Genomic DNA, 15,918 nt, shown 5'->3' on the forward strand with positions numbered 1-15,918 from the left:
TTTTGAGAAATGCACGTTTCTGGGCAGGTTCAGACCCTGGGGAGGGGCCAAGGAATGGCATAGTCTCTGATGCAGTCTTGATGGACGTTTGGCAGTAGGATATTCTTTCAATAAAATGCCCTGAGGGTTTGAGAAATAAAGGATTTGAGGGAGAGAGCTTTCTTTTTTAAAAAAAGTAAGCTTTCATTGATTTTTAGAGAGAGAAACATCAATTGGTTGCTTCCCAGTAAGCACCTGGCCCAGGGAAGGAACCTCCAACCTGGGCCTGTGCCCTGACCAGGAATCGACTGGCGACCTTTCTGTGCACGGATGACACTCAGCCAACTGAGCCACATGCCAGGCTCGCTCACTCTCCCATTCGTTCCCCTACCTCCCTACTCCGTCCATCCTTCCATCCTTCCTTCCGTCTGTCCCCCCTCCCTCCCCCTGACAGGGACATGATGTTTACAGGCAGAAGAACCATTCCGTAGAGAAATGTGAATGCGTTGGAAGGTATTTATCTGAAATCTGAATCATCGACTCTTTGACCAGCTGTGCCCCTTGCGGGTTCCCACGGGGGCAGGAAGCAGGAGTCCTGCTGACTTTGTAGACAGATGGTCCGTGTCCACCCGAGCGCGCTGTTTTCTGAGCGGCTTTTGGAAACATTCAGGTGTGTTGTGTAAGGAGCTGGCAGTCATGGGCAGTGCCCCGAATCACTTCTGTTTACTTGCCTTCTATTATTGGGCTTTCCCGAGCTTGCCAGATGGCAAACAGAAACGATTCTCTTTGTTCTCTGCTTCTCGGTGCCGCCTTTCTCCCGCAGACACCTTTTCAGGTGACCCTGACGGGACAGGCCAGTCATTTGCAGGGCGTGTGGCTCCGCCCGCAAACCAGCTCTCCCTTCTGGGGGTGACAGGGTGACGAGCGCTACGTTTCCGGTTACATGATCTCAACATTGTACTACAGGGTCTCTTCCGTCACCTTCCTCCTAAGCATTCAGTGTGTTAAATCCGTGTGTGCCAAACTGGGGCCCTGGGTGCGTTTGCCTGCCAGGGCCCCGGCGCTTTCTGTGGGGGGTTTCTGCCATTCGCGTCCCCACGGAACCGCTTAAGGCCAGTGATACACCCACACCTGACACTTAGAGACGTTGACTCTTTTGCCCATTGTCACCCTAAGTAAGTGGCAGAGTCAGGACTAGAGCTTGTGTCTGTCTGACTCCAAATTCTGAACTCGGACACTGTGCGTGCTCACCACGCAGTCCCGTACAGGTTGTTCCATCCCTCGGGGAGCAGGCTAAGCGGGTGCGTGACCCGCCAAGGTGCCAGCTGGCGAGAACCACACGGAAAGGGGGGTGCGGGGGGGGGGGGGGGGGCAGGCGTGCCTGTCTCCATGCTAGTTCTGTGACATCCACTGCCTAAAATACTTCATTTCCTCCTTTTTAACCGTCAAAGGCATATCAATCAAGGTGACCCTGAGCCTTTTGAAGCTTCCAATAGCATGAGAGAATTGGTGCCGACATAGTAGGTTGCTCTGATTTCGCCAAAAGCAGAGGCGTGCCCGACCCGCACAGCCTCCGTGTGGATGAGTGTACGGCTCCGTCAGACCCTGGAAGTACAAGGGACAGCCTGCGCGTCCCCGAGCGGCCGTGCCCCGCTCCAGGCCCCGGGCGTGGGTGGCCAGGCCCCTCGGCGTCTGCGGGAGAAAGCTCTTTCTAGTACGAAGCACTGGCTGGGAACAGGTGCCACGTTCTCTCCTGACAGCGACACCGCCCCCAGAGGCACCAGGACGCCTTCCCGCGCCTCCGCAGGGGTCCTGGGCGGGGGGGGGGGGGCGGGGGTCTGCGGACCGGGGTTACCCAGCCTCACTGCCCAGCGTCCCGGTGCCTGGGGTTCTGCCCTTCCTCCCCGGTGGCCAGTTACCGTGACCTTCTAGGCCAAGCGCCAAGCCCCGGCTGCTGGTGAAGACCAAAACCAGGGTCCCGACTCGCTTTCCTTCAACTCCTTCCCCTCAGGAATGTTCTGGAATTTAAGGAAGCGCGTCCCCGCCTCTGGAACACAGCGCAGTGTTCCCGAATTTATTGCTATGGTGATTTGAATCTGAAGCCTGAAGCAGGATGTTGGGTCACCGACGTGCTCTCTAGCCGTCTGGGGGCGCTGTGGGGCTCGCGAAGCCCCCTTCCTGGCGGTGCGAAGCCAGTGTCCGGCCCCTGGCGCCCAGGCCGGGTTCCAGGTCCTTGTTGAGAGCGTGTTTCAGGCTTTCCAGCAGACATTGCCGCCGCAGTGCCGCGCTGCACCCCACCACGCTCTCCTCGGCCTCATAAGCCGATGAGCCAGACTGGACCTGTCTCGCTGAGGCCCTGGCTGGGGACAGCCCTGCCCGCTGGCCCCTCGTCCTCCCCTGCAGGCCCCGGGGCGGGGGCGGGGGTGCGGTCATGACCCAGCCAGGGCATGTAGCTCGCTGAGGGAGCATGAGGAGCTGCCTGTGCCCGGGCGTCACTATAATGTCCTGTGACTCGGGCCTAGTGAACCCGAAGTCGTGGCCGCGTTCGGACAGGACCGTCCACATGCAGGCGTTGATGTGAGAGGGTGAGGCGGTGGCCGAGCCTCTGACATTCTGCTGAGCAACGTGATGGCGTGGGACTGCGTGGAGCGTGGTTGGCAGCCACTCACGGTTGACAGGTGAGTTCCAACCTGGGAGAGAGAGGCCCGCACCTCCTGGCTGTGGAGGAGGGAGGACGCCGTGCTCGGCGCGATCGCCGTCCGGGGTTCACCTGCAGCCCCCGCTGCTCGTGTTCGCCTCCCCGATGGGCTCCCTGACAGCCCCCAGGGGAGTGTCTGCGCCTGCGCCGGCGCCTCTCCGTGCGGCTGCATCGCGGTGCCGGGCGCACTGTGCCTCCGGACGGGAGCTCTGCACGCCCATCTCAGCACAGGGCCGGGACATGGCAGCTGTTTGGGAAGGACCTGCCGTTCTCCTCGCTCTGCTTGTCTGTCCCAGTGTCGGACACACACCTTGCGAGACGGTCACCTGCCCAGAGGAGCGCTCCTTCTCTGTCCTGTGTCTCTGTAGCCGTCAGTGTTCACTGCGAAGAGCTATCGTCTCCTGACACCGATCGGACGTCCCGATGGTCACTCCTCGAGAGCGGGGTCCTTCTCGGACCCGGAGTTTCCTTTCCCAGGACCCACAGAGCCTGCCTGCAGGGGTCCGAGCGTCTCTATGCAGGTGTGTGTGCAAGGCGCTGCTCATATTTCACACACGTTCTTCCTGGATCCTCACAGTCGCTTTCCGGGTAGGAGCTGTCATGAGCTGTCTCCATTGTGTAGATGAGGAAAATGATGCCGAATAATTTGCTCCGGGTCGTACAGTGGGGAGGGCGGAGTTGGATTGCACCCCAGGCCACGTGCTCCGGGCCCAGACTCACCTGTGCTGGCGCTGCCCTTGCTGCACGCGTGCAGTGGCGTCAGGGAAACGCGGGCGGAGACGGTTCTTCGTTACTTTGAACCAATAGCCGTTGAAGGTGATGCTTTGTTGCCTTGTCTCTACCACCTGAGCTCCTTTCTCAGCAGAGGGAAGGCCAGGAGGCGGGCAGGGGCTGCGTCTTGGTTTTTTGCTTCCAGAAGAGCTGGGTGGTTGGCCTCCTTGAGGTTCTGGTTTGGACGGCGACAGTGCCATCTAGCGGGACAATGTGCTAATGTCAGTTCAGAATTCTGTTTCTGAAGCCCTGGTACAGGGCCATCGAGTTCTGGGATCCCCTGTATTAGCGGAACTGCAGGTTCGAGGGCCAGAGAGGGTAGGTGCCCATGGTCGTCGGTGCAGTCAGGTTTGACCCCGGAGGCGGCCACGTGCTGATCCTGCCGTATGGGTGGGGGAACCCTGCCGCTGGCTCCAGGCACACCCCTTGCCTCTCCCGCCTGCTGGGCAGTCTGACCGCTGTTCCTCCCCTGAGGCTCACTCTGGGGCGGTGTCTGCTTTGAAGGTGACCCGTGTCCTTGGGCTGCCTGCTGTAGCACAGCACACGCCACGCGGTGTAGGAGAGGGAGCTCGCTGCACGCCGCAGGCCAGTCCGGTGCAGGGACTCCATGGGCCGCAGCACCGTGTATCACTGCGTCACAAGGACCTGCATGTCCGTGAGGCCTGGCAAAGGGGACGCGGTGAACAGCCGCGTCACAGTGAACAGGGGCAAGAGGTGCTTCGTGGGGAGGAAGTGGGAGCAGGCGTTGTGTGCTCAGCTCCTGCCCAGCCACTGCAGCTTCATGGATGGCACCGTTCTGGTGTCCGTGTTTGAAATGTGATATAAATTGCTTCTAGTTCACTTACTTCTTGCTGGGAGACAGAACCTAAGTGCATGGTTACAGCTGTGCCCACAAAAGGCGTGTGCTCTGTGAGTGAGCGAGCACGGCCTGGGCAGGCCTCCCCCACGGCCCCGCTCAGCCTCCCGCCCCAGGATCATCTCAGGACGCAGCGCGCCCAGTGCTCCCAGTGCTCCCAGTGCGCCCAGTGCTCCCAGTGCTCCCAGTGAGCCCAGTGCGCCCAGTGCGCCCAGTGAGCCCAGTGCTCCCAGTGCTCCCAGTGAGCCCAGTGAGCCCAGTGCTCCCAGTGAGCCCAGTGCGTCCAGTGCTCCCAGCGCTCCCATTGCTCCCAGTGAGCCCAGTGTGTCCATTGAGCCCAGAGAGCCCAGTGAGCCCAGTGTGTCCAGTGCGTCCAGTGAGCCCAGTGAGCCCAGTGCGCCCATTGAGCCCAGTGCGCCCAGTGCTCCCAGTGCGCCCATTGAGCCCAGTGAGCCCATTGAGCCCAGTGAGCCCAGTGCGCCCAGTGAGCCCATTGAGCCCAGTGAGCCCAGTGAGCCCAGTGTGCCCAGTGTGTCCAGTGAGCCCAGTGCGCCCAGTGCATCCAGTGAGCCCAGTGAGCCCATTGAGCCCAGTGCTCCCAGTGCGTCCAGTGAGCCCAGTGCGCCCAGTGCTCACTGGGTGTCTCCCCCAGATTCGTCCTTTCTCATGTCCACCGATGCCAGTGCTCTCGGTGCAAACGTGCCCTGGAAACTTGTATTTCTAAAGTTGGTGACCCCCTTCTTTGTCCAGCTGCAGGCTGATGGCTCCCCCAGGGGGAGAGAGGAGCTGGTCCCTAACGGTTTGCACCCTGTGTCTTTCCTTAGCAGCCAGCAGAGCAGCCATGAGGATGATGCCAGCAGGTTCCTGAGTCCCCAGGTGCAGGAAGAGAGGTAAGGGTGCTGGAGGGAGGTAAGGGTGCTGGAGGGAGGTAAGGGCGAGGGGAGGGAGGTAAGGGTGCTGGAAGGAGGTAAGGGCGAGGGGAGGGAGATAAGGGCGAGGGGAGGGAGGTAAGGGTGCTGGAGGGAGGTAAGGGTGCTGGAGGGAGGTAAGGGCGAGGGGAGGGAGGTAAGGGTGCTGGAGGGAGGTAAGGGCGAGGGGAGGGAGGTAAGGGCGAGGGGAGGGAGGTAAGGGCGTGGGGAGGGAGGTAAGGGTGCTGGAGGGAGGTAAGGGTGCTGGAGGGAGGTAAGGGCGAGGGGAGGGAGGTAAGGGTGCTGGAGGGAGGTAAGGGTGCTGGAGGGAGGTAAGGGCGAGGGGAGGGAGGTAAGGGCGAGGGGAGGGAGGTAAGGGTGCTGGAGGGAGGTAAGGGTGCTGGAGGGAGGTAAGGGCGAGGGGAGGGAGGTAAGGGTGCTGGAGGGAGGTAAGGGCGAGGGGAGGGAGGTAAGGGCGAGGGGAGGGAGGTAAGGGCGTGGGGAGGGAGGTAAGGGTGCTGGAGGGAGGTAAGGGTGCTGGAGGGAGGTAAGGGCGAGGGGAGGGAGGTAAGGGTGCTGGAGGGAGGTAAGGGTGCTGGAGGGAGGTAAGGGCGAGGGGAGGGAGGTAAGGGCGAGGGGAGGGAGGTAAGGGTGCTGGAGGGAGGTAAGGGTGCTGGAGGGAGGTAAGGGCGAGGGGAGGGAGGTAAGGGCGAGGGGAGGGAGGTAAGGGCGTGGGGAGGGAGGTAAGGGTGCTGGAGGGAGGTAAGGGTGCTGGAGGGAGGTAAGGGCGAGGGGAGGGAGGTAAGGGTGCTGGAGGGAGGTAAGGGTGCTGGAGGGAGGTAAGGGCGAGGGGAGGGAGGTAAGGGTGCTGGAGGGAGGTAAGGGTGCTGGAGGGAGGTAAGGGCAAGGGGAGGGAGGTAAGGGTGCTGGAGGGAGGTAAGGGCGAGGGGAGGGAGGTAAGGGTACTGGAGGGAGGTAAGGGCGAGGGGAGGGAGGTAAGGGTGCTGAAGGGAGGTAAGGGCGAGGGGAGGGAGGTAAGGGTGCTGGAGGGAGGTAAGGGTGCTGGAGGGAGGTAAGGGCGAGGGGAGGGAGGTAAGGGCGAGGGGAGGGAGGTAAGGGCGAGGGAGGGAGGTAAGGGTGCTGGAAGGAGGTAAGGGCGAGGGGAGGGAGATCAGGGCGAAGGGGAGGGAGGTAAGGGCGAGGGAGGGAGGTAAGGGTGCTGGAAGGAGGTAAGGGCGAGGGGAGGGAGATCAGGGCGAAGGGGAGGGAGGTAAGGGCGAGGGGAGGGAGGTAAGGGTGCTGGAGGGAGGTAAGGGCGAGGGGAGGGAGGTAAGGGCAAGGGGAGGGAGGTAAAGGCGAGGGGAGGGAGGTAAGGGTGCTGGAGGGAGGTGAGGGTGCTGGAGGGAGATCAGGGCGAAGGGGAGGGAGGTAAGGGCATGGAGAGGGAGAGGATGGAGGAAGAGATGAGAGGGATGGGGTGAAACAGAGTAAGTTTTTAAGATGCTTCCGCCATGAGCGAGAACTGGGGAAACTGGGGAGTGGGAAATGCTAGGCCTCTGTGCTCAGACTGTGAGAAAGACAGACCCCCAGGAAGTGAGGGGCACCTTGAAGGGTGAGCCTGGCAGCCTTTGGGGTCACAGGGAGAAGTTGGCATGTGGCAGCCAGAGACGTTGGGAAGACTTCGGGGGCCTTGGCACGTGAGGCACACCTTAAAGGCCGGGCACAGTGTACTGGCATGGAAGGGCATCTGTGGATTGTCGAGTCAGAGGTTGGTGGAGAACAAGGCTGGGCGTACAGGGTGCAGTGAGGATTCGGGTGAAGAGGTGAGGTGACACTCGGTAAACCCTGGCCTGTGAGGACCAGCCAGCGTCGCCACAGGTGGGGCCTGTGGATCAGAGACGGGCCCTGGTTCGCAAGGTGGACGGTGCCCGAGAAAGGCGAGGAGGCCTTGGCTGGCACACGGCTCTGCGTGGGCCCAGCTCTCTTACCAGCCTGACCAACAAACGGGATGAAAAGTACAAGTACTTTACTTCATTTGTCCACCTCACGGCAGACACGCAGCTGCGCGGGAACGGAGACAGCAAGGCCGGCAGAATAAGATTTCGTGTTATTTCAGATAGAACTATGAGTAGAAACGGGGACTTACTTGTTTAAAGTAGATGTGCTGTTATATACTGCCCATTTATAAATTTATATTCGTTTCTTAAGCGGCAGATTATTATGGGGAGCCAACACAGTCGCCAGCAGTTTTGATTTCATGTGAAAAAGAATTTGTGGGGTTTTATTTACAGCCAAATAGAACGCCGGTACCAGACGATGATTGAAGGCCTGGGTTTCCTGATGGAGGCCCAGAGGCACGGCTTAAAAAGAAAGAAACGTCCCCCTGGGCCTGTACCAGTTTGACCGTGTCTGGTGGGTCCACGTGGAAATGGAAATGGATCGATTAGAGCCCAGAAAAAAGGGGTGAGGGGGGACGATGCCATTACGGGATCGGCTGAAGGAAAGGGGTTTGCCCAGCAAACAGGACGGTCAGGGTGGCTTACTCAGTATCCGGAGGCCTAAGAAACAGAACCAGCGGGAGAAGTGGCCGCGAGAGGGTTTCCGCTCAGGATCCCGAGAACTGGGCACGGTTAGGGAGGCCGCACCCTGTGGACAGCCAGGGAGCGCTGTCCCCGCCTCGGAGTCCCAGCGAAGGCTCCACGGCGTGTCCTGAACAGGATTCAATCCCGGGCCCGCGGTGGGGCCTGTACCCTGGTCTCTTCAGTTTATAGCGGTTTGAGTTCGCCCTCGTTCTGTTGTTTTATGTTCATTGTTGACCAAGGTTAACAGTTGAGCTCATCAGTTTAGACAGGCGTTTGGCGGCATGGGGCCCCCAAGGAGCCAAGTCTGCCGTTCTTGTTAAGACACTTGGTTATGGTCCGAGGCGGTTCCCTCGGGCGTGAGCGTGGCCTACGCTGCGCTCTCTTTTCAAAACTTCCTGCATTGCAGCCAGCATGCTGTCAGCACGCGGAGGGCCCTGAGGTCCCTGCACCACCCCTGTCCTGTTGGTGTGCCACAGCTCCTAAAGGGACCCCCCTTCCCACCAGGGCGGCTGTGCCTCCGCTCCAGGCCGCCTGGGAGGGTGCTGAGTCGCGCACTCTCCAGGGCACTGCGCCTGGGAGCACAGGCACCGGCTCATTAGGGAGCCCCTGCTGTCCCCTTGCCCCCTCGGGGTGTGGTGATGGGCATCCCGGGCCAGCTCCTTCTCTGCCCACTCCTCTCAGTCGCTGCTACAGAGTCTCCCATCCAAAACCTCTGCCAGGAACCGCCCCCCCCACACACACACAAGCAGGCACCACCCCCCCCCCCACGCTGTCTGCTGAGCGGTGTGCTCACCTGGCAGCTTGGGGAACGGAGGGCTGAGAGCAGAGGCCTGCTCCCCAGGGTCCCGTGGGCCCTCCCTCCAGCTCTGGCTGCTGGTGCATGGTGGCCTTTCTCAGGGAAGCCTTTTCCTCCGCGGAGAGAACACGTCCCCAGAGCACCGCTTAATCACCAGCATCCGCTCAGCGCAGCCTGCACCCTGACCCCGGCCGTATCTCTAACATGTTCCCAGCCAATTCCAGCGGCTCAGATGCTGGTCTGTGATGTCCTGGCCTGAGCGAGTGTGAAACCGGAGCTGGGGAGATTTCAGTTGCGTGTGTGTGTGTGTGTGTGTGTGTGTGTGTGTGTGTGTGTCTGGCTCAGGCTCTTTGCTCTGAGCCTCATTTGACGGGCACTGTGCCCTGCTGGGTTCAGGCATTTCCCGCCGGCGCGGCCTTCCTGCTTCATCTCATTTACCCTTTGCCCCTCCCCTGGGCGGCAGGAGAGCAGGTGATACCGTCATGGAGCAAAGTGGCCAAGTCGCCGATAGGTAACAGGGACCCTCTTCAGTGGCTGCTCCTGATTCTCCAAACCCTGTGGTCACTTATAAGACGAAGGCTGGTTTCACAGGTCAGGCAAAACACAATTACCATTGATTTTTTCTCTTTTAGGAATCAAAACTTTAATCCTCCAGTGTGAGATGAACTGTAGCATTGATTTTTCTTGTTCCTGTGCAAGGGTCAGATGGATAGAATATTTAGAGCCGAAATCGCTGTCCTGCAGTAATCTAAGAATGTCCACATTACAGCAGAGGGGGGCCGTCTCCCCGAGGCGTCCGGACCGAAGGCTTCTGGGAACGGTTCCTCGTCCACACCGGTTTCTGTGCCGAAGGGAAAAGCCTGAGGAATCGTGATGGGGCGGGGGGAGGTGTGCAGGGAGGTAGGCGCTTCCCGAGCAGGTGTGCATCCTGGAGAAGGGCTGATTCTAGGAAAATAATCAATTTGTGGGGTTGTGGGATTTGTCTCAGAGAAAGGAATAATCCCCTGGATTTCCAGTAGAAAGCAAAATAGATCTAACTTCCTAAAGTATGTATACGCGTGTAATGGAACATGGGACATTGGTCCTTTTTATCCTTCTAGGTAGAGTTTTGGGTACACGTGAAAAACATCGGTTCCCAGAGTCAGCCCAGACTGGACCAATTCTTAGGGTTTCTCAAGGTGCCAGGTTTTATTTAGTGCGTTCGCCCACTGGCAGGAACTTGCAGACAAAGCCAGGACTGCAGGAAGGGAGCTGCTCTCCTGGGATGTTTTTGTAACAGCTAGAGGCCCAGTGCACGGAATTTGTTCATGGTAGGGCCCCTAGGCCTGGCCGGCGATCAGGGCCTATCGGGGCCTTCCTTGGTTCTGCGCTGCCCCCTGGTGGTCAGCACATGTCATAGCGAGCCATCGAACTCCAGTCTCCGGTGGAACTCCTGAGGGGACACTTTGCATGTTAGCCTTTTATATATATAGATGTGTGTCTCAGCAGAGCAGGGAGCAGCAAGCCAGGAAGCCCTTAGGCGCAGGAGAGTTGAGTCCTGGGTGGGCAGGGGGTGCCGAGTGCAAGCAGGGCCTCGTGCATGATGCACAATTCCTTCCTGCAGGTGTGCGTGCACATCCTGGGAACCTGCTGGCGGCCAGCGGCAGGAGGCAGAGGCTCGCTGCTCGGGGGGCTCTGTGGTGGGCTGGCAAGAGGGAAAGGAAGCCTCAAGTCAGACCAGCTTGGTTTTGTGTACCTGCTTCCTTTCTTACTGTGCATTTTTAAAGGCAACTCACTTAGCCTTCCTCACCCATTGGTTCCTCGTCTGTAGAAGGCCTTTCGTGTAAAGAATAAGTAGAGAGCGCGTGTAAGTGCCTGGCGGCTGCTGGCCCTCGGGGGTTTGGGCTCTCATGAGATTTGCTCTCAGTTCTCAGCTGATCTCCACTCTCTGTCCTTGAAGAAGCAGAGACAGAAAGAACGCAGAGAATACTGAGCACGCGCACAGTGTCGGATAGAGAGACTCAGGAAAGATAGGTCAGGCACAACGTGTCCCCTCGGGAGCCTGTGGTGAGGCATACCTTCCTATAAGTAAGCAAGTAGAATGCAATGTGATGGTTGACATGTGGCATTAATAAAACTAAGGGATTTGTTTCTAATGTACCTGACCCTGTGCAATGGACCTTGCATACACTTTTTCCCCCTCTCCTTTTTTTTAGAGAAGCATCTATGTGAAAGAGAAACATTGATCGATTGCTCTCGTATGCCCCCATCAGGGATCGAACCCACAACCAGGGTATATGCCCTGACTGGGCAGCAAACCCACAACCTTTTGGTGGAAGGGATGATGCTCTAACCATTGAGCAACCTGGCCAGGGCTTGCATGGACTTTTTTTTTTTTTTCTGGTATGCGTCAGCCTTTGTATTTTCTTTAAAAGAATATATTTAAGGTAATCTTTAATGTTAAATGTCCTGGGGACTTATCCATTCTTAAAAATAACAATTCTTGCTTTCAGCATCTGGAATAGTAGAATTATTTCTGGTCCCTTTTAAATATAATCCTCTCCACAATCCTATCAAATAGGTGCTATTGTTATCTTCAGATTAGAGTTTAGGAAACGGAGGCTCAGCAGAGCTAAGAAAGCTGCCCAGCCTTTGTGTGTATGCTCAGGAACTTTGCATAATATGGGAATTCCCTGGTTCTTGAATATTTAGCAGAGTTTTGTTTTGTTTTTAAATATATTTTTATTAATTTCAGACCTTAGTTCACACCTGCCATCAATCAGGGCAGTTAGGGGAGGTCCCGGGAGGGTCTCAGTAGGGTATGCATCAGCTGTGAACATCTAACCATTGCCTCTGCTTTCATGTGCTTACTTTCTAGTGAGCGGAGATAGATGATAACACGTCAGTAAGAAAGCATCAAATACTAATAAGTGCTACAGAGAACATGGAAATGGTGATGCCACGGACTTGGGCGTTTTGAGACTGCCAAGAGCTGGCTGGGAAGGGCTGGCTGGATGGGGTGACATTTAAGTTGGGACCATTTGGGCAAATTCCCGAATCATGGTCATAAGGACAGAAAAGGCGGGACCAGTTGAAGAGGGTTACTAAATAGGGTTAACAGAGTGCATCTGGGTTGAGGAAGGTGTTGAGTGTAAACCTCAGGTTTCTAGTTTGGGCGGCAAATGAAAGGCCGCATAGTCTCGACGTCCAGTGCCTGCCTGGGTGTGATTGTGCTTCCACTGCATGCTCTGTGATCGTGGGCAAGTCACTTCACCTCTGTGCCTCACTCTCCTCATCTATAAAATGGGTACAAATATAGCTCATGCCTCATAGAGTTGTTGAGAATTGAGTGTGTGTAAGATGATTAGCACTAGCACCTGGCATATGGCTAGTATCATATATGCTCTGCTGCTGCTGCTTCTCCTTCTTATCATTTATTAAAATACCGGATAAAGGGGGAGGAATTTGAAGGACAGGAGTGGTGGTGAGTTTAATTTAGACATGTGGAGTCTAAACTACCCAGAGAGCACGTAAGTAGGGAGATAACACTAGTGTGGGAGCTAAAACAAAATTAATACAGTTTTCTCCCATCTTTTAACTTCTGGCCGGGCTAATAAGTTAACAGAGACAGATTAAGAGAAAAAAAAATCAAATTTTAAAATACGAGCATGGGGGATCCACAAATGCATGAAAATTCCAAAGCCAGTGAGGCAGCCAGGGGGATATATGACATTTGGACACAGGAGAAAGGGGGGAACAAGGAGTGAGATTGCAGAAGTGAGAAGAGGTGGCTGAGAGGGACGGTGAGGAGGAGCAGGACTCACCAGGCAGGGAAGTCCTGGCGAGGCAGCTCGGACACAGTGGGCCCGGGCGTGTGGCTCACAGCCTGCAGGGAGCCCTGCTGCTGCCACACTCACCAGGTTAGGCGAAGGGAACACCCTGAGGTTTCCTTTCTGAAGCTGGTATTTTTATTTTAGTATCTGGGGTGGAAAAGGGCGGGGAGGGCCAACGGTTCCTCATGGATCTTTTCTTCCTTAATCACTGGCTTACAGTAATCTCTCAGAAGGCACCTCTGTGGGGCTGGACTTTGGTTCCCTGCACTAAGCAGTTGGCTGGACCTTTGAAGCTCAGGAGACAGGACTGAAAGGACTTCCTTGGACATGAGTCTGCAGTTAAGGCGATCGTCTTGGGGTTAGCCAAGTTCAAGCAGAGGCGGAGGAAGGAGGGAGGAGGAATTTACTCCAGCCTGAAGCCAAGGAAGCTAGGAGACCGAAATATCAAGGAGACGCTCAGAAAGAAGAGGCAACAAGAAGGTAGGGGTAGGTAAGATGAGAACTAAAAAGGACCTTCTGCAGGGGCGATTACGTCATTGGTGACTGGAAAGTAGACGTAGAAGTTTATGAGGAGGAAGCAGAGACTGGGAAGGAGAGAACTAGAGACACCCAGGGGAGAAGGCTGAGGTGATCAGGGAGAATTCACACAGCACTTTGTAAGTCTCTGAAGTAGAAATGTGTAGGTCAAGGATGAGAATTTCATAGAGGATGTCCTTCATTTATTCACTCGACAAACTACCTAGTATACACCATGTACTCATAGAGCTTTCAGTTTGTTGAGGTGACAGCAGAGTGTATGACAGAGAAAACACGAACTCGGGTACGTGCACTGAAGAAAGGGAACATGTTCTGTGAGAGCATATCAAAGAAATGGAACAGGACAGAAGCGGGCGGGGTGCAGGTGTAATGGTCGAGCTAAGACCCAAGGATGAGTCTGAGGTGAGAAGGAAGCAGTAAGATGTGATGAAATGAGAAAGATGGGCAAGAGCCTGTTGGCCATGACAAGGACTCGCGTCTAAGCTAAGAGCATCAAGAAGCCAGTGGGAGTCTTTAAGAGGGGAGGTGGCAGTGCTGCTGGAGAGGGGCAGGCCCCAGAGCGGGCCAGCCTCGGGCCGGCCAGGAGTGTGTGTGTTCTTGACTTCATGCAGGCAAATTCACAGCACAAGTCCAGGTGGTTCTGAGAGCGTGTGTGCTAAAGCCGGGGACAGAGGAACAGAGGTGGGAGGGCGCTTAGGGTAGAAGCCGCAGGGAGAGCCCAGGCAGGGCTGCTTGGCCCTAGAAATGGCGGGAAAGCTGTGAGCCACACTGGGCTGCATGGGCTCACTGAGAAGTAACAGTCACAGTGACAGAAGCGAGCCACGGTGGAGAGTCAGAGGAAAGGGGCCTTGGAGACAGGCAGGGGGTGCGCCTGGGAAAAGCTGCTGCTGATCCCCTGGTTGCAAGTCCCACCGGAACCCTGGAGCTTCGGAGGAGGAGAGCAGAGGTGCCGGCTGCAGAGGGGGAGGAGAGGAGGGGCGGGCATGGACATGCTCCGGAGGGAGCCCTGGAGGCGCTTTATCTGTTTCCTAGAGGCAGGGCAGTCAGGGGAGGTCCCGGGGAGGTCCCAGTAGGGTATGCATCAGCTTCCTAGGTGTGTCCACTCAGGGTCATGGTTCCACTGATTGGCCAGTTCGAGGGGAGGGTCATTGGTCATCGCACCTGGTCCCGATGTCAGCCATGGCATCGCCTCATCTGGTTTTTCTGCTTTTCTGGGCCTGGAGCTGAAACACAGCTGAGGCCTAAATGTCATCTCTAGTTTCATCAAAACTCGTCTCCAAGGCCAGCAGACCTAAGGCTTTGTTCCTGAGATTATTTGATGTGGATCAGAACCTCGTTGTCCTGAGGGCCCAGTGCTTAGGGCGTGGTCCTGCAAGGGCTTGTGTGGGAGTCAGAGGAGGCTCTTCTCCGGCCCCTGGTTCCTGCTCTGACGGGTCTAAGACCACACGATAGTGATCTGCCGGGGGAGGAAAGGCCAGGGAGGGTCCGAACCACAGAGCCAGCGATAGGAAGGGGCAGAGGCTCTCAACCGTAGGACCAGGGATGTGCTGTGGGAGGGTGGGACACGCTGGCTGAGGTCCTTGTTTTCCCAGTTTGCCCATCGCTGGGCACCCGGGACGTCCTGCCCTGGTGACCTGTGCCCGGCCCAGCGCCTCGTTCTGCTGGGTCTGTCTAATGCCCACCACTCCCTCGAGAGGCTGGCTCAGGTTTGCTCGCCGAGGAGACTGCAGTGTGTGGAGAGGACAGAGGCAGCCCTGCTGGAGGCAGAGAGCGGCTCGGCAGTTCGGAGGCCATGACAGTAGTCCAGGCGGAGGGTACTGGTAGCTTGGGTTGGGGTGGTGGCCATGAAGAAAGAAAAGGGGGTGAATTGAAGCTATTCTTAGGGGATAAAACACCCATCGATCAGTGATGGCTTGGACCGAGGGTGTGAGACAGAGAAGGGAAGTCATCAGAGTTAGTCCTGAGATTCCAACTTGCTCAGCTGGGTAGCGCCCCCTGTTGGAAGGTGAGGAAGCAAGGTGTCCGGGTGAGGCCAGGGGAGGTCACGGGGAAAGGACTAGATCCCAGGGAAAGGACTTCCATTGAGTAGGCGGTGACGGGGTGGCTGCAGGTGAGTCCCTAGGTGGTGTGCGGAAGGTGAGGAGGGTCTGCTTTCTCTGTGTGGCAGAAAATAAGGTCATCTCCTTAGACCAGTGGTCGGCAAACTGTGGCTCACAAGCCACATGCGGCTCGTGAGCCGCGGTTTGCCACTCTGTTGACTGAGTTTGCCAACCACTGGCCTAGCTTAAGTTTTCCTGGGATGCCCCCTCACTTCTTCTGATTGGGACGGGGAGGTGAGCTGCATCGAGCCCGGGTGACAGGTGTGGGAGGGGCTGTGCTGGGACAGGGAGGTGAGCTGTGCCGGGCCAGGTGACAGGTGTGGGAGGGGCTGTGCTGGGACGGGGAGGTGAGCTGTGCCGGGCCAGCTGACAGGTGTGGGAGGGGCTGTGCTGGGACGGGGAGGTGAGCTGTGCTGGGCCAGCTGACAGGTGTGGGAGGGGCTGTGCTGGGACGGGGAGGTGAGCTGCGGGCCAGGTGACAGGCGTGGCGCCCTCTGTGGTTGACCCGCCCAGCACTTGCTCTGTGGTGCACGCTTTGGTTTACTGCTCTGCCTCCCCGCTAGCCCACGAGCCCCTGAAGGGTAGACACGGTGTCTGCTTTGTTGGCATCGAGCGAGTGCTCCTCCGTGTGTGGAATTTGCTTAACGGCTCAGGCCCCAGGGCAGCCGCTGGAGCTGACGCAGGGGCAGCATGCAGGCACTGCTTCTCGTGGGTCCTGCCACCACCTCCCCAGCAGATGGAGAGGTCTTTTCATTTCCGCTGATTCTAGCTCAGAACTTGTCCCAAAATAGCACATTTCCAGGGCACTCTGGCTCCATCCACCTGCTCGGCCCCTGAAATCCCCACGGTCCGCTGGACACCAGGTGATCGCCCTGTCAGC

The 15,918-nt window shown here is 57.4% G+C and overlaps 1 protein-coding gene across 8 annotated transcripts in view; it reads left to right on the plus strand.

Moving 5' to 3' along the window:
* Positions 1-15,918, plus strand: part of GRAMD1B (GRAM domain containing 1B) — a 255,635-nt gene that overhangs the window by 124,097 nt on the left and 115,620 nt on the right. For 7 of the 8 annotated variants that reach the window (XM_080650482.1, XM_080650488.1, XM_080650489.1 and 4 more), the window contains one exon: positions 5,129-5,194. The exons of the other annotated variant lie outside the window; for it this stretch is intronic. In XM_080650482.1, the coding sequence (XP_080506608.1) occupies positions 5,129-5,194 (66 nt within the window). The remainder of the gene's footprint in view (positions 1-5,128; positions 5,195-15,918) is intronic. 8 annotated transcript variants of the gene reach the window in all.

Source organism: Plecotus auritus (genome assembly GCF_963455305.1).
Source record: "Plecotus auritus genome assembly, chromosome: 13".
NCBI lineage: Eukaryota > Metazoa > Chordata > Mammalia > Chiroptera > Vespertilionidae > Plecotus > Plecotus auritus.